The 18,617-nt window shown below is 45.6% G+C and overlaps 2 protein-coding genes across 2 annotated transcripts in view; one reads left to right on the top strand and one right to left on the bottom strand.

The window, feature by feature from the left end:
• Positions 1-18,617, top strand: part of WNT5B (Wnt family member 5B) — a 73,493-nt gene that overhangs the window by 31,979 nt on the left and 22,897 nt on the right. The gene's annotated exons all lie outside the window — the stretch shown is intronic.
• Positions 535-4,105, bottom strand: FBXL14 (F-box and leucine rich repeat protein 14). Its single transcript, XM_067307109.1, has one exon. It carries the CDS (start codon positions 4,103-4,105, stop codon positions 2,903-2,905), a length of 1,203 nt encoding a protein of 400 aa, XP_067163210.1. The 3' UTR covers positions 535-2,902.

Genomic DNA, 18,617 nt, shown 5'->3' with positions numbered 1-18,617 from the left:
TTTTTATTTGATTCATCTTCTGCAGAGGATGGTGAGGTTGGGTGTCAATTTAGGCTAAGTAAATCACAAAAAACCTCTGCCATGTACCTGAAGCTTTAAAAATTAATAAATACAACCCTCTGTTCCCCCTTCCAAATGGTAGGTTTCCTCTACCACAAAATGCTCAATTTGCCTGATAGCAAACTTCAGCAGTTTCAGCATGTCTGACCTCAGACTGAGCAGACACGTAACACTAATCTGCTGTATAACTCAGTTTCTCTTTAGAGATGCTGAGAACAGGTAACTTCTCGCATACAAAGCTGGTCCTGCTAAAACCTTTTTTTTTTTTTTTAATAAACTTTCAATTATGATGTTACTCAACAATTTGCACAGGAGGGACCAGACTCTCTCTTTCCTTTCTCTCATCAGACTTGGTCACTCATTGAAACAAGAGAGAGCAGCCCCAAACCCTCCATATAAGCTATTACAGCACGCTTACCAAAATCAACAGATAAGATACCTGTCTTTAAAAAGCACAGACAACACAGATACATCTTTTTTTCAAAAACATACTTCATATTTCCTCTTTTATTATATAAATATCAGTTTAACCTTTTACTGTAAGAATATAAAATGTTTTAAGAGGATCTTTGTTATTTTTTTATACAAATTCACAAACAGTACAATTAATCCATAGGGGTCTCTGGGTTTGCGTTAACTCCATGGTCTGGCCTGTTACTGTGGAGGATTTGAGATTTTGAACATATGAGCAAAAAAAGCCAAGATATTTTTCTTAAAAACAAAACAAAAAACCTTATTCTTCCTCTTTAAAATAATAATAAAAAAAAATCTAAAGAACCAGCTCCATTTTATTGACAGAACAGAGATAAGACAGATGAACTTCAGTCTCCTCCCCTTCACATTACAGCCTCAGGGCCTGCAGGCCTGCTTTGCTCCTCTCTCCACTTACAAACAGGAAGCCTCACATAGTGACCTTTTGTAGGTGATTTGGGAGGGGAGGGGAAAATATTTGCATATATCTATATATATAAATTTTTTTAAACGAACTTGCATTTTACACATTTCTGTTAACAGTAGCCCAATCCTCAGCATGGATTCTCACATGTTACATGTTTGTGCTAGAAGAGTAAAAATGCAGAAGCACAGTTTGGGTCCCCAATCCCCAATGAAGAGGGAGGGAGAGGCACAACCAGAATGTGAAGGTGGGACACAGTAGGGTAAGCTTAAAAAATAAAAAAAAAATAAAGGAGAAATGGGGGGGAAGGGAGAGAAAAGAAAAAAAAATACAAACCCAAGGGGCATTATTCCAGTCTAGGCACAAAAATGTTTCAGTCTCAAAATCTCTTTCCTGTAAGAATTCCAGGGTTTTGAGGGGAAAAAAAAAGTAACAAATTAAAACGAGGTAGCCAGACATCATATATATATATTTATATATATAGAATATATTCAGCAGAAAAAAAATGTACTTAAAAATCCACAAGAACAGCAACTTCAAATGTCTTTAAAAATAAAACCATGTAAGAAAATGAATACTGTAAAGAGGAGAATGGATAAGGAAAACTGGGATCAGTTATAAGACACAAGCAAGGGATAGGTGGGAGAGTTAAGAGGCTGTTTTTGTAGCAGTAATTTTTTTTATGCATTTCAAAATAAAAACAGGTCACAGTATCTCAAAAGAAGCAGAAATGAAGCTGGAGATTCTTCCTCAAGTCCCATGGGTAGAGGGGAGCTACTTGCCCCCTTCCACCCACTCACCCCCAATCCAAAGAGGAATGGATATGTAGCTGGATATGTCTTTATCCTCATTGCCAAGAAAGAGAAGGAGGGGAGAAAAAGAGAGAATGATGAAAGGGAAGATGCGTCTCTCGGTAACTCTCAGCATCCCCCAGTATGTGGGGAGGTTTAAGAGACCAGGGTCTGTGTCCAGTCCCTACAGAGACAGGAGAGGGAGGAAATGGTTATCTGGATCTCCAATACGGAGAGATGGGGAGAAAGAATGGAGTGCCTAGGCTTTCTCGCTAACCATAGCGCAGGATGACATGGAAACATACAAAAGGAGAGGTTGCTGCTATCCCTATTCTCAGTGCAGTGGAAAACTGGAATAGTGGGAGATTGTATCCACCCACAGCAGAGAATAACATGGAACTGGAGATTGCAAACAGACAAAAAAAAAAAAAATCAATGTACCTAGGGAGCAGTATTTCTGTCACAATTCCCAGTTGGCGGGGGAGGGGCAGGCGCAGAGGTGGAATGGTTTTACCAAAAGCTGTGTCTGTGCCCAGTGTGCAGGGGAACTGGGTGGCTGGGTATGGAAATGTAGCTAGGAAGCTTCTGCTGCTGCTGTTATTGTTTGTTCCCATCTCCATTCCCACTCTCCTTTATATAAACAAAAAATAATCTATTCTCGATACATGGCAGAACAAGGGCCTTTCTTTATCCATCCTTAGTGCATGAGGGGATGGAGTGAAGGAGTGGGGATAAAGAGGGGTATCTCTAGCCCCAGTGCATAAGATTGTGGGCTTCTGCCTCTTCTGTAGAGAAGGATGCTGTGGGGGGAGGGGGAGCTCTGTTTCCCAATGTGGAGTTGGAGGCATGACCTGGAAAGGATAGGTGCTTTCTCTCTCTCTCTCCTCCTGTCCCCCTCACCCTCCTTCCTCCTTCTCCTCCAGAGCAAGGATGGGTAGGCAGCACAGAAGGGTCAAGGATATACTCTCTCTCTATATATATTCCTCCATCCAGTGCCAGGGTGCGTGGGTAGCATGGCTCTGTGCGTGCCTTTCTCTCTCTCTCTCTCGTGCTCTCTCTCTCTCCCTCTCTCTCCCCTCCATTGCAGCAGTCAGTCAGTAAGTCAGTCCATGAGTCCCTCCAGAGGAGATGGAGGTCTCGGGGTGCCCCCCTCCTCTCACCTGACCTTCTCGCTCTCAGTCATTTCCCAAAGTCCCAGGTTGAGCACCTTGAGGCAGGGCAGCTGGGTGATGCGCTCCAAGCCCCGCTTGGTGATGCGGGTGCAGCCGTAGAGGTCGATGCCCGTGAGCTGGCTGAGGTGTTCAGCAATGAGCTCCAGGCCCTTGTCAGTGATGCGGACGCACTGGCCAATGTTGAGGGTGCGAAGCCCGTGCATCTGTCGCACCATGCGGTTGATGCCCTCGTCACTGATGTGGCAGGAGCAGAGGGAGAGGGAACGCAGCCCGTCCAGGCCCTGTGCGATATAGGCTAGGCTCTGGTCCCCCACCTTGTCGCAGAAGGAGACGTCGAGGCCAGACAGCCGCAGGCTGCCCATGGCCAGATGCATGATGCCCGTGTCGCTGATGTTGTCGCAGGAGCGCAGGTTGAGGCTGCGCAGGCTACTCATGTGTGACAGGTGCAGCAGCCCCGCGTCCGAGATGCCCCCACAGAAGCTGAGGTTGAGCTGGCGGAGGCGGCCCAGCCCGCGGGCCAGGTGCTTGAGTGAGAGGTCGCTGAGCTTCTGGCAGTCCTGCAGTGTGAGCTGCTCCAGGCCCAGGCAGCCCTCGGCCGCGCTGCGTGTCATGCCCGCCAGATGCCCGATGCCCACGTCGGAGAGGTGCCGGCAGGAGCGCAGGTTGAGGCTCTTGAGGCGCTGCAGGCCCCAGGCGATGAGTAGGAGGCCAGTGTTGGTGATGTTGCTGCAGCCGCCCAGCTCGAGCACCTCGAGGCCCTTGAGGTACTGAGCGATGCGGCCCAGGCTGCTGTCCGTGATCTGCTTGCAGAGGCTGAGGTTGAGCGAGCGCAGGGAGCCGATCTCGGCCACGAAGGCGTGGCCCAGCCCGTTGTCGGTGAGGTTGTAGCAGCCGCTGAGGTTGAGGCTCTCGATGTCCGCCATGCCCTGGATCACGTAGCTCAGGCTGCGCCGCAGCGACAGGATCTGCACCCGCCGGATGCCCCGCGCCGCCAGGCTGGGGAAGAGCGAGGGGTTGGCGCGGCGCAGGTGCAGCTTCGCCTCCACGCCCCGCCACACGGAGCGGTGGTAGGCGGCGTCGCGCCAGGCCGTGCACACCTGCGCCGCGCGGCCCTTGTCGCGCACCTCCAGGTACCCGAAGATCATGGCCAGCAGCTCCGGGAACAGGCACGAGATGTGCGTTTCCATCGCCCGCCCGCGCCCGCGCCCGGCCGCCCCCGCCGGCGCCGCGCTCCGCCGCCGGGCCCGGCCCGCTTCCGCTCGGGGCCCGCCCGCCTTCCGCTCCGCGCCGCGTCGCGCCGCGCTCCTCCTCGCCGCCGCCGCCGCCCTCACATCGCCGGCCCGCGCGGCGCGGCCCGCGGGGGGAGACGCTGCTGCGCGACCGGGGCCCGGCCCGGCCCTGCGGCCGCCGCCGCCGCCTTTACCGCCGCGCCGGGCGGGCCGCGCCGCCGCTGCCGCCGCCGCGCTGCTGCGGCCGCGCCGCGCCGTGCCGCATCGTGCCGCCTCGCGGCGGGCGGGCGGGTGCGCCCCGGCGGCGGCCCCCGCGCTCCGTCCCTGGCGCCGGCCGCCGAGCCCCGCCGCCTCCCTTTGTCTCCGCGCCGCCGCCGCCGCCGCTCACAGCCCGCGGCCCCGGGCCGCCCGCATCCCGCGGCGGCGACCTGAAGGCAGCGAGGCAGGGAGGTCGCGCCGGCGCTGCCCGGCGCGGCCCGGCCCGCCCCGCCGCCGGTACCGACTCCGCCGCTCCGGGCCCGGCCGCCGCCGGCCGCCTGCTCCGCTCCGCCGCGCCGCGCCGCTCGCTGCTGGGCCCCGGCGCCGCGCTCGGGCCGGGCGGGGAGGGGGGAGGAGGCAGGACGGGGGGGAGGAGGAGGCGACGCTGGGCTGGGCTGGGTCTGGCGACGGCGGCGCTGCTCCCCCCGCCCCTCCCCGCGCCGCTTGCGCAATGGTACGATCCGGAACACTCCGAGCCGTCGCCCTGGAAACAGCGCGGCCCATTCGCTGCGCCCCGCCGTTAACCGTTGCGCCGCCGCCGCCGCCGCTCCCCGCCCGCCGCCGCGGCAAGCGCCCCTCCGCCAGGGGGCGCCGGCGGGGCGGGGCCCTGCGTGTCCCTCCCCCTTGCCCCCCGCCCTTCCCGCCATGTCGGTGAGGAGAAGCCCTAACCGCAGGCTGTCTCGGCCTCACCAGGGCCAAAACTTACCCACCCCCCCCACGTAGGCATCCCCATCAAGGCCGCAGGAGCGTGGCCCTCCATAGCTCGGGGACGGGGGGAGCTGTCAAGGGGGCTAGGGCCTCCGCGCTGGGCAACGGAAGAATTATGGGGAGCGGCTTTCTCCCAACGGTCTCCTTGAACTGGCGCTGAAAACAGTTTTAGGTGCTCACGTAAACCAAGCAATTTTCAGCGTTTCCAGCAGTCTCGAGAAAGACGCTTTGAAATCCGCGTTTGCTACCTGTCTGTAGCCTCATGTACTGGTAACCGTGTGTGCTTCAACACCGGGCACTTCCTGCACGGGTGTTAAAAATGGGTTAAGTCCTACTGCAGATCAGGTAAGGCTTTTGGAAGCAGTTTCAGGAGAGCAGTGCTGCTCTTCAGTGCCAAAGAGCTGTAACAAAAAAAAGTAGAGTTCACATTTGTTCATCATGACAGGCCGCATTTTTAATACTGTTTGGATTACTAAAATACTACTAAAATCAGCCGCGTTACTGATGTGTTTGCTATACTGAGACTTTCACTAACCCAAAGGAATAGGCTCTATTTTAATCATCATCTAAATTTATCTGCTATAGAAGTGCCCCTGGCTCCATCTTCACGTACAGATTCCACATTAGTAGTCTTTGTTGAGCAGAGACTTAGATGTTAAATGCTTAGTTTCACTCTGCTTTATTTTTTTTTCTTTTTTTTTGCCTTAAGTTGGAGACCATGAGAGTGGAATGACTCTTAGGCCCTGGTCCTGCAATGAGATCCCAGTGCATATAAGCATCGCTGTTGACATTAGGTTGTGGTTTGGCAACACAGAAAATCCAGCAATAGAACTCCTGTTACTGGCTCAAAAATGCCATGGCCATGTGAGGCAAAGTGCTGGCCTGGTATTCATTCGCTCTGCCCGGTCAAGTTAATTCAAGAAGTTTTTGACAGGTTAACTTTTTACTAGCAGACTGTATGCAGGATCGGGTATCACTGTACACAGCTCTAGCCAAATCAGGTATCATCTGCACCCCTGCAGTGGGCATAAAGCCAGCGTAAAATTGGCATTGGCTCTGTATCGTGTGCTCTGGCTCATTCAGAAGTGTGGTCATGTGCCTTGGCCTGATCCCGATCAAATTTGTGCTCCTGGGTGATCCAGCAATGTGCAGATCTGGCTTAAATGATCACAGCACCACAGCCTCACACAGACGCTGTACCAGGTGTCACCCAGTGCTAATTATCTTCTTAGCATTATTTATTTATTTTTGCCTGTACCATCGGATTAATGTGAAAACAGTTAGGGGAGTCGATTTTGCTGAGCAAGAGTACTCTAAACCTGCTTCTGTGCTTAGACCAATCATAGAACACTTTGACCAAAAAAGAAAATTTACATGAAGTCAGGAGCAGGGGAAAGGTTTGGCATGCGCAGTGTTTCGCAGGCTGCGTGGGCCTGGCTTTGTGAGACCTGTTCAGCTGAAGACAGTGGGGCTGCTCACCAGAAGGTTGAGTCCAGTAGACATCAGGCAACATGTGAAAGAAATGTGGTACAAAGGTGGTGTTGGCATATCTTAGTGATTGTTGCATTACTCATAACTGGCAAAGCTACAAGCAAGTTATACAAGTCATTCTGAAAGAGTGCTAGTGAAGTCTTTTACTGTATTATCCTGTATTTGGTTATGGAAACTTACCATGGAAATAATTCTATAATTCCTATTTTTAAACCTTCTACCTTGAAATCGCAGTTGAGGGGAAGGGGGAAAGGCACGCTCCTTAAGCCATAGGATTTTACTTTAAATATTTTTTTCTTTATATCTTAGCATGTTGTGTGCTTAATGCCTGTTGTGTGTAACCAGCAAAGGCTAGAAATAGATGGTGCATTTTTTTGGAGACCCTGAAGTCCCCTTTCTCACATGTTACACTTCGAGTGTCTGTCTGTGCTTCATTGTGAACTAGTGAGATTTAGATGTTACATGGAGTAGCCCTGGAGTTTGGACTCATAATCCTAATCTCCTGTGTTTTGAGGGGGAAGGACAAAAAGTATTTTTGTAGTAGTTTTTTATCGTCTGCTTTATCTGAATGATAGATGTTTGGAAATAGAGTTTAGAAAGACAAAGTAAAAGTGCACGGAAAGGGGCAATTTATCACATGGTTGTTCAGTTGATTTTGCATTTCCAGAAGCAAAGAAATATGTGCCATGTTTACCATGATCTCATATGGTATAAATAGGAGGTGGTAATCACCATGTGATAAACTGCATTTTATTAAAAATCTCTGACTACCTCATATGCACTCTGACTGCTAATCTATCCCTCTGGAACTATTTCTAACATTCCAGCCCCTTGAACAGCTCCGAACAGCCGCTTTCTCTTTTTGAAAGCACTTGCCAGATAAACGTTTCATTCTTTTTTCCCCAATTACACCGGTGTTCAGTGGAGGCTGGACAGTTTTGCTTGGCAGTGGTTCAGGAAGATCTGCATAACTCACTCATGGCTTCTGCGATTGGAAGTGATCCGTGCCGATAAACCTGCACCATCGTCTGTCTTGTATCTTGTATTCCATGTTTGGGCATAGTGTCCGCTGGGTCTTTCTGCAGTTTCATCTCAGTCTGTCCCTATTTGTTCCTTTTGCTTCTTAGTTTGTAAGATAACATCCCCCCCCCCCTTTTCCATGCCTGGTTTAAATTAATCATTTAAGAGATAACAAATACAGATTCCTTCCCTACCCTTCCTTTTCTTCTGCCACCCTGCTCCATGTGCTTTCTGCATTTTTAAAGCTCCAACCATGGAATGGAAGATTGCTGAATTTATCCACAGAAATCTTCTTGGCATTTGGCTTTTTCTCACTCATGGGCAATCCCACTGATTGCAGGAGAGCAATGACACCAAACCACTTAAACAATAAAGCCTGTGGTCTTCAAACACTTCTCTCTCTTTTGATCCATTCAACCTTAAATTGGTTCCTAAAGTAATATATTTCCCCACCTTGCCTAGCTAACCTTACTGCTTTCACTAAATTGGCTGTCTCTTGCCTTCTGCTGTGCCCTGCAGTCACTGCTCCCTCCCTTGCCCCATGTGCACCACGCTGTCCCACATCCTGGCACCTGAGAGACGACAGGCAGCTTCATCCAACAGAGCAGAAAAGACTGCACAGAACGGGTGTACAGACGACTAGGATTCATATGCTTCCACTCATTATGGCCAAGATTATTAAAGGGGTATTAGGGAGTTAGGAGCCTGGGGGGGTCCTCATTCATGCAGACAGCACTGGAGAGCTAGGCTTTTATTTAAAACAGTCATTTTTCAGACCAGACAGCATAAAGAAAATACAACTAGGAATTGTAACATTATGTTGCAATTGTAACATTATGTTCCTCTTGCCTTGGCGGAGCTTTGACCTGAGCATTAGGTCACAATGAAGCTTTCCGTAAAAGTGAAAAAACATGTTTTTACTGTACCTTGCAGGTACCATGACTTTAATATGGTGAAGTGCTACGCAAGTCTGTATTTTAGGATTAGGTGGTTCCATCTAGACAAAGTAATTCTGATCTGCCATTTATTTCCTGGTGTCAGGGCGGGGGGTGTTTTCATTCAAAATACAATATACTGTTAATATTTAGGCAGGTGCTGGGGCAAAATTCAGATCTGATGTCTCAGTGCAAATACTGGCTCTAAATTTGAGCCTGTGGGAGTTGTTTTTTTTTCATTTGGGTTTTGATCAATAACTGACAAGAATATAGCTGTGTTTATGTGAGGAAGAATGGTCAGAGGGTATAAAGCATGGGAGTTCTAGTTTATATTCCCAATTTTGCCATTAAGTTGTTCAGTGACCATTGCTGCTGTAATAGGTTGAATCGTCTATAGATGAAAGGACTGTGTGAAGAACCAAAATAATGTATTTTGGTGTTGGCTCTTGGACTCGGATGTCATGTACCTATCATGTACAGCTCATCTGCTCTTGTGTGACAGGACTGTCTGGTGGTTAGACAAAGTGACCTGGGCCCATGACCACAGGCAAATCCCTGCTCCGCCATGTGTGTCAGCTCCTTCATAGCTTATATGAAGTTTTGTGCACGATGTTACAACTCAGCAAAAGAAAGTGTTCTGGAAGTGCAGGAAGTAAAATCTCAAACCGGAATGCTTGCAATTCATTGCATTGAGCGCTATTTTAAGTGTTGAGCTTTGTCGTTCCTTTATTAGCAGTGCCAAAGAAGATCGAGATGTCAGAACGTATCTGATGTAATCATTATTAAAAGCAGAATGGTACAAAAACAAAGAGACCTTTCAGGTAGTAATTGCTTTCATAAGCCTTGCCTGGGGATTGAACTCTAAGACCTCTACAACCTGAGCGAAAACAGGTGGTTCTTGTAGTCACAGCCCATACATGTGTGCCTGACATGCTGTGTAGTACCTGCTACAGCAGCATGTTTGTGAAATCTCTCTCTGCAACAGTTGTCCAAAATCCAACAGAGTACGCTAAAACTCTGTGTATTTCCAATGACATCCAGCATGTTCAGCTTGGGATGAGGATATGTTCTCCCGAAGTAGCTGGCCTTGGGCTGAGATTGGAGAAAAGTGGGTGCGTGGAAGTGGATGCGACTTCCGCTCTGCCAGAGGTTTGCATACAGTCAGGGCAGATGTAGCAATACTGGCCAGCTTGTGAGTAAGCGTTATTTGGCTTTTAGGGAAGCTTGTTGCTAGTCATCTCTGTCAGAAACACCAAGGAAAGGGGAGGCATCGATACCTGCACTTGTTCCTCTCCAGTCAAGTCTTGCCTGGGGCACATGGGAGCAAGGTCTGGGAAGGGGTGATTCATATATTCTTGCAATAGCAAGAGTTAGATATAACCTGATAAGAAGGTAAGTTTGGTCAGGGAAGAGACAGAAGTAGCTGTCCAGTTCTTGAACCACAGTATTTTTTTATCCAGGGATTACTGCGGTGTTAATTTTAACTATGAACTCCTCCCTCTCTGGACCAGAGCCACCAGTACATTTTCAGGTAGTAAATAGCATTTTAAAATTGGCAATTCACTAGAATTGGACAAAGTTATGTCATCTGCCCTACAAATATTGGCTCCAAAGTAAGTTCTTAGAGGAAAAATGAAAAATGGGGCAGTACTGTTTTGAAAACATGCTGTGAAAGTCAGTCACAGTTAGAGCCCAGCATGAAAGAACACAAGCTGCAGGTAAGAGTTATGAAATATAATTTTATATGGAATGCAGGTGAAAGATACAAAATACAATTTTATACAGAATGCAGAATTTGCATTAGTTCTGGCCAAAGGAAGGTTAGTTTAACATCTTGTTCCTAAAAGTAATAGTGCAGAAACTTCTGGTGCTAAATTTGCCTGATTTTCAGAAGTTTTTTGGCTGCAATTCCAGAGAATGCAGAGAGAAGTGGTGGCAGAGGGAAGTGACTTTCAGAAGCTGCATTTGTTCTTGCTTGCATTCTTTGGTACCCTAAAACCTCATTCAAGCTGTTGAATTTCCCAAAGCATGCTATCCACCTGTGCACAAGAAAAATTTTGAAAATCCTCCCTGAAAATGTGGCGGTGAAGTTAAGGGGAGACATGAACAGGGTGGGGAAAAAGTATAGGGTTCACGGTGTTAGAGGTAGAAATATAAATGGATATAAAAAGATGTGTGTTTTATACTAGTTCTTCTTTCAATTTATTTCTATATCATTCAGAAAAACAAAGTAATCCTTTGCCTACAGTATATTCATTCCATATAGATTTATTTTTATGTGACCAGGCCCTGTCATGTACAATGAGAACACAACTTTCTTTAATCCACATGGTTCCCAATTTTAAAAAAAATGTATGTGCACATGAAAATGTGAGCTAGAAATATTGCTTTTAGTCCTTTCTTTCCAGCATACAAGCTGACTAAATTGTGTGGAAAAGCAGCTTGCTTTCCACTGTTTTACCTGAGTTCTACTATTTTCCTAGTCTTGTTGGTGTTGTTGTTTTACACTTTTTGCCAGCAAACCCTGTCTGTATTCTTTCTGTTCCTTTTGGAACAGTGAATCCTTTAGTATGAAGATTATTCCTTAATGCCCTGAAGCAGGAAACACAAACAAAAATCTCTAGATATATTGAAACCTGTGAAAATATTTATAGAATGGCAATGGTTGCCAGGATGTGGGAAGTAACAGGTAATTAAATAATACTCCTGTGCTTATCTATAGTACCTTTCATTTGGTAGAATCAAAGCTCTGCGTAATCATTTAATACCTTAAGCTTCACAGTGTTTCTGGTTGCTTAGCAAGTTTTAGCCCCATTACATCTATGGTAAAACTGAGGCCCAAAGCATATCTTCTGCAGGGATAGGAATTTGTTACCTGCAGCTTGACTTCATTTGAAATGTTGGATGTTTGAGCTCATGCTGTCTCACGCTAGATGCCCAGAAATATAGTCATAGTTTTTGGAAACCGAGGCCTCAATGACTTTCCGGAGTCACATGCTGAGTTTCTTGCAGGGCCAGGAGTACAGCCCAGATCTCCTGGCTCCCTACCCAGCGCCTGAGCTGCAAGGCCAATCCTTAGCTCGGCTTCAATGGATCCTAGAGAGCACTGGCATTTTAGCAAGTCAGCTGGCAACTTAGCTATGTTTTGTTTAGAATGGTTCACATTCTTCCATCTAATTCCCACACTGAAAATTTCCAGCTTCCTCTTTTCCCCTAGCTGTCCCAGCAAGACGTACTGAATATGCAGATGTGATGGCACACACACACACACACACACGTGCTTTTCCTGAAGCAACCCCTCAAAGTTTGTTCTGGATGTTTGTTTTACTCCAGTTCCTCTAATCCCCAAAGTGACATTAAACAGATTTTTTTGTTTAACCTTTGTATGAAACACTCTCTCTCCCGTTTTTTTGTAACGATATGCGGTTTTCGTTACATTTCATTATATTCCCTTGTGCGTGGAGGAGACACTGCATAAATGAAAACATGTTATAATTATTACACACTATGCACAAATTTCTTTTCAGACATCTCCCTTACATACTTTCTCTAGAACATATTTTTGAACGTGCATGTCACTATATTTTCAAACACATTCACATAATAATAAAAAACTCTGCTTTCACTGTATGAGTGTGCAGCAATATGAAGGCTGTTCACCCAAAGTCTTGGAAGCACACTTCAAAGGCAGCTGAGTACTTTGGAAAAATAGGGCTAATTTTGATCAAGAGCAGGAGTAGGAGCTAGGAGTCTTGGTAGCCCGTTTTTAGTGATGAATTTCTCAGGACAAAAAAGGCACTGGGCTTGATCAAAGAACTACACACCGTCAGCATGACTGAAATAAAGACAATCAAAAAGCTGGCTTCTGCTTAAAGTGAGGAAGTTGTTTTGCTGTAACAGCATAAATCCTTAACAGGATTTTTTGCTTTCCCTGCAGTATAGAGACTCAAGCGATTCCTTCTCTCCTCCTACATCCTGCCCACCACAGGCATGGGTGCACAGATCCTCATACATGGGCTTTCTGTAGTCCACACCTGCAAACAAGCATGCAGGACACCACACACACAAACCCTTCTGTGTGACCCAGCATGCTTCCCTCACCCGCAAGCAATCTTTACCTTTTCTACAAATACACTATTTCTGCAGAACAAACACGTATCCCACTGCAAGAACGTTGTATTTGGCCAAAAAAGTCAATGTTACATTCCAGATGAATAGCCATTCCACGTACAGAAATTCCCTAGTCCTTTCTAGTCAAGATATTCAATATCATATTGCCTAGAGAGAATATATACATTCAAAATAATGAAGAAAAAAATATCTGATACTGTAAATGTTCTTTTGGATGGTAGCTTGAAATAGATCATTTTGGTTTCCTCTATTTGAGTGGCAATTGGAAGATCTAAATCCATTTAATTTCTCCCATTGGTTACATATTTTCCCACCAACTTCCCAAAACACCTCTCTTTATTTGAAAAAAGCTCTGTGTCCTATACACTATTCTCTTTTGTTTGGTAAATTCTGCCTGAGGTGTCACTGTGAATATGGAGTTAATAATAATCGTATTTACATGGCTTCACAGAAGGATATTTAAATGCATTAGATCCTGTAATGTATCACAGCATCCACTGGCAATATCACAATACTGATCCTTGGTAGGTGAAGAAACTAAAGTTCAGAGTCTCAGTTAGTTATAGCCAAAATCACTAAGCAAATCAGCAGCAGTGCTGGGCTTAGCAGGTCCCAAACTGGCATCTTGCCATAATGCCCAGGCACAGGGTCACATCCCCACCTCGCAGAGCAGCACAGCTCCAGCCGAAATCGTGGCAGTGCAGACGGTGAGAGCCAAATCGCTGCCTTGCTACCTGCTCCTTGCTGCAAATGCCAGGGCAGGGCAATTTAAGGGCCACACTTGCGGCAAGAGAAGCAGGACTGTCCTTCCTCGGCTCTTGATAGCAAACTGGATTGAAAGACTGGTGTCATGAGAAGTCAAAATTTCCAAGCTCCTTTCTTAAGTTTGCAGGATCATAACAACCCAAATAGGGTATCCTTGTCCAGCCCAATTGCACCTGGTACAGGAATGGTGAATTTTAGGGACTTTTTAGGGTATAAGACAGGCTGCAAATATGTATACTGCCAACTAGACTCTCAGAACGGCTTAGGGCCAAAGTCTCCAGTATATATCGTCCATAGGCTTGAACAGCATTTTCTGAGTAGATGAGGTGTCAAACAGGCACCTAAATGAAGGTTTTTCAAAGAGTTTAACTCTAGGAGTTTTGAGTCTGGTGGTTACAACATATTTTTCACATCAAAAGCAGGAAAGGGGAAGCTCAGTTTTCTACATGCACTTTTGAAATCTGGGTTCTTACTTTGAAGGCTAGGTGTGAGCTGGGTCTTTGGAGGATAAAGCCCCACTGGTGGAGTGCGGGATGTGCAAAGGACAGAGCTATGCTCAGAAACCATCACTATTGGTGGGATAACCGATCTGGTGACAACTTCCACTGATTTTTCCTGATGCAAAGCAAGCTTTCACTTTTGTTAGCTCTACTGGGCCAGCAGAGCTGTGGGAGGAAAAGATGGATTCTATTCTAATGTCTGTACCACCAGCAAAAATGTCACATTACAGTTCATGTTGAGGAGAGAAGCAGGAAAAAAAAAAAAAAGCTTTTTTTGGAAAGCTTTGGCAGTTAAAATATCTATATAATAGGCCTTGAAAACTGAGTCAAATTCAAAGTCATTGAGAAGGAATAAATTTGAGTAAAGTGCTCTGCAATTTTAGTTGCTTCTCCACTTCAGATTTTTTTTTCTTCTTGCTGCTCAGGGAAGGATTTACAAAGGAGCAAATACTAGCTGCTACACTTCAAACATGAAGTAGTTAATTTTACACAGAGGTGCCTTTCAAATTAGTGCTTTGTTATGTTTTTTTTTATTTAGATATTTTAGATTTGTTTGCATTACCATGTTCTTGCTTTTCAGTTTGGCAGCAGTATTGGTTTAAGCAGTTCCTGTCCAAGAAGCAGATTTTCACCCTCTCCGTAGCGCACTCAGTTGTGCCCTCAGCTTGTGGCAATGTGCTATATGAACTCAGTCAGGGAACTGATCCACAATCAAAAATCCTCCAAGGAATACAATTTTTCTTGAAGTGCCGGCACGGCTCCATCTGGCCACGTCTTCCTGCCCTGCTCGGCCACATTTCTGATTCCCACATGAACCAGTCCAGGGAGTTAAATAAGTCAAAAGCATACAATTTTTTTGGTAAGTTTAATTCTGAATCTTTTTAACTCCCTGCCCTTGCTCACAGTGGGACAGATGAAAATCAGGACCAGCACAGGAAGGAGACAGGCTGAGGGAGATGGGAGCCTGGGACTACAGCGGGGCCAGTTTAGGCTCTGCTTGTGTTTTTGTGGGGCTGCAGCCTGAAAGAGCAGTGTCCTGCAGGACAGGGCTGGGATGAGCTCCGGAGGATGGGAGACGCACGTATTTATTACCTCAGTAATGCTGCCAGCACAACCGTATTGTGAGGCTACAGCCTCAGTCTTGGCACATTGGCATATGAACAAATGGGTGTGAGCTGACCATGAATAAATTTAGATTGGAAATTAGAGAAAGAGTCGCAGGGTTTTGAGCAGTGAGATTCCAGACAGAGTAGGGACCCCAAATAAACCAAACAGCTTTCAAAATGCTCTGTAAATTTATATATGGGGTCATATGATGTGTCACTGAAAATAGACATGGCTCCTTGTTCCTCACGTTAGACCTTATCTACTTGAAAAAAAAACCATAGTGGTTTAACTGAACAGTTTAGTTAAATGAGCGCAGATCTTAATTTTGAAGGTTTTACTTTCAGTTTAAAGGGTAACCTACACAAAAATCAACACTGAAATAACTCTTCCAGCTTAAATTTGCATGAATGCACATTCTGCTGAAAATTTGTATTTGGAAACTCTTTATTTAGGAAGGTCAAAATGTTGTAATAGCATTTTGCCAACAAGATCTTAAATAACTTACTTTTATTCTGAAATCAGAACTGTACATATGTGATTGGTGCTAAAAAAAAGGTGAGATATAAAATGATCTCTTTTTGGTACCAATGTATATGCAGTCTATTCCTAAGACAGTTTGAACTGATTTAGCTTAAGTTTGTTGCATCCAGAATTGACAGGATATTCCTAAACTGATTGGAAGTGACCATATAAAAGATAAGTGGATAAATAAATTAATGTAATCCTCTGATTATAGGGAGGGCTTTTAATACTCAAAATATATTAAGCGTGCTTGGAAAATGTTTTCTTCTTTGCTTTGGAAACTGTGATAAGTGTGTAAATGATGCTGTTCACTGGCGCATTATTCCCACAATGTTTTATTACTTGTGGCTTTGAATGTGCTGTATTTGAGCAGGAACAATGTTTAATGGATGGAAGAAGTATTTGGTGCTCAAAAGAATGGAAACAGAAAGCAGATTTTAATATTGACCCTGATTCAGGAAAACAGGTAGACGTATGCCTACTTTTAAGCACCTGGTTTAATGCTTTACAGAAAAGAGGTGAATCTGCACCACAGATTTACTGGTCTGAGCCTGTTACCTAGCCTTCCTGCACCTCATTTTCCCTATCTGTAGGTTAAGGGAAAATAGTACCTGTTAGAGTTGAGGGATCTAATGTATGGTGTTTATGTGCTTGCTTTGCAATTCTTTAGTGGAAGAAGAGCTGACTATTAGTATTATTTTCATGAGACTGGACTTTGTAAGAACATCTTTGAAGACTCTAACAGGAAAGAGAGTGAAAGTAAATTCAATTAGAATTTATTCCATGACTATTTCCTTTGGAAATTTATATTTGTATTCCTACATCAAGATTTGCTCATTATGGTTTAAAAAAAGAAACTAACAGGACACTATTGATCCAAGTCAGACTGACACCAATCCTTGTGGCTTATGCTGAGTTGTTGGATGTCCAAAACAGAGAAATAACTGTGCATCTCTGTGTCTCCCCTGGGTCATTCACTCCAGTGCAGCAGCAGCTTAACTGTATTTAAATATTTGACTGTCTTTGCTAGTTAGTGGAAGTATGAAACGGAGTATGAAACAAACTAGAAGTAAAATATGCTAAAAGCAAAAAATGAGGCCCAGGCCTGTAGCTGCAGGGACATAAATCCTCTCAGTTTGGGATGGCTCCAGTGGGATTGGAGGAGCTAAACACCACTTTGGGGAGGAGGAAGGGTGCGCTGTGCTTTGCAAGATCAGAGTAAGGAAGAAACTACTTAAAGTCATCCAGCTGTTCCCTTCCTCTGGCCTGTCCTGAAGTCTCTGCAGAGAAGTTGCTTCGACTCAGACTATCTTTCACTGCCTTGTTGCTCACGCTGTTAAAGAAAGAACTTTGTCCTATTATCCTGCCTAATCTTAAAGCAGGGCTGACACGTGTACGTGTAATGGCCATAATCTGGGTCCAGAGTTCTCTGCTCTCTGGAAATACTGCAGCCACTACTACATTGCTAGCAGAGCGGAGGGCTGCCTTCACTACGTGGCTCGAGGGGTCCGTGGGACGGGCAATATCACAAGTGGTACGCCAGCTCCCAAAGTCGCCCCTGGTAAACAAACACAGGAGGGACGTACTTTCTTCCATTTCACTTTCCTCGTGTTGTTTTCCCCTCTGAGATGTTTAATCCTCCATGTAAATGTAGCTCTTGTGGAAGGTACTGGCTAGATGGCCTTAAAAGTTGGAATCTTTCATTCATGGAAACCGACAATGTTGTCCAGGAGCAGCATGAGCTGCTAACCTTGCCTGGGCTTGTGGTTCAACTGCACCTGATGTGGCTCCTTTGAGGGGATCTGGGGATTCTGAAAAAGAAATTGTTAGCACAAGCCGAGGAGGTGGCTTGCCTATTTGGAAAGTAAACTGCGACACTGTGGGTCTGTTAAATAACCACCAAACAGTCATCAGAGGATAATGTTTGGTATTTTTCAAATATATGTATTTAGTGATTTGCTGGATTATGACCACACACAGTGGGAGCTGTTCTAGTTTCTTATATGGCTTACCCATGTAAATAAAATACACTAAGATGGTTTCAATTTGTGACTAACGATGATCTGCTGCAGCTCTAGAAACTCTGGAATTCTATCAGTCATAGAAACGACAAGTGCAAAATTTGGGCCAAACATGTCCCATCCTTCTCATGTAACTCCCGATTTAGGTTCTTTGGACCAATATGCAAATAGAGTGTAGTGGACTAACCATGGAAAGAGGAATTGGATGGCCTGAAGTCTGTCTCTGGGAATATTGTGAATATTGATGTTTCCCAAGCAGACAGATACCTGCTAAAATAATTCTACGTTGCTTCCCTCCCTTAAGCTGCAGGGTGCATAACCAAGAATTTAGGGAAAAAAAAGTCTCAGGTCACTTTTCTTCCTAGCCCTTACTGTGAAGCTCAGAATTGGGGAACACGAGCAAATTTCTTAGCCTCTTTGTGCTACAGTGCTTCTACTTAACCATCCAAAAGAGTTGTGACGGTTCCCAGCCACAGGGTGTGACAGAAGTGTGAAACTGCTTTTGTTTCAGCACCTGCAGAAGCTGCATGTGCTCCATAGGTCATTGCTGAGTCTTTTGCACTTTTCTTTTGAACATCTGGTCTCTGTTAACCAGGTTGGCTAGACACTGGGATCCCATCTACTGTAAGGGTACATCTACCACCGAACCACCTGAACAGGGAGGTGGGGTAGTGCCAATTTATCCTTGGAGTTTGCTCCTTTTTTGTAGCAGGTGAGATGGTCTTGCTGCAGGTGAACTCACTGCCTGTCATGTGAAATATTGTGGGATAAAAGACAAAGATTGTGAGGTCTTTTGCTAGTGAAAAACTGGTTTATTCATAGAAACACTATACTTTTTAGCTATTCTAGTTTTAAATGGTAAAAAGATTTAATATCTGGCCTCTTCTGCTGTTTTTAATACTTCTGCTTTTCTTGCTACCTCCCTCCATTCTTGCTTGCCTTGGCTAGACACTTCAGGGACAGCTGTCACCAGGTCTGCTGAGGCTGGAAGGTATATCTTGGCATGTGCTGC

The sequence above is a fragment of the Apteryx mantelli genome, chromosome 1 (genome assembly GCF_036417845.1).
Source record: "Apteryx mantelli isolate bAptMan1 chromosome 1, bAptMan1.hap1, whole genome shotgun sequence".
NCBI classification, from domain to species: domain Eukaryota; kingdom Metazoa; phylum Chordata; class Aves; order Apterygiformes; family Apterygidae; genus Apteryx; species Apteryx mantelli.
Note: the sequence above shows the minus strand (reverse complement) of the source record. Positions and strands in the feature narration are given on the sequence as shown.

What these genes read in the sequence shown, in the direction of transcription:
- FBXL14 (XM_067307109.1), bottom strand. Translation starts at nt 4,105, where the DNA reads ATGGAAACGCACATCTCGTGCCTGTTCCCGGAGCTGCTGGCCATGATC.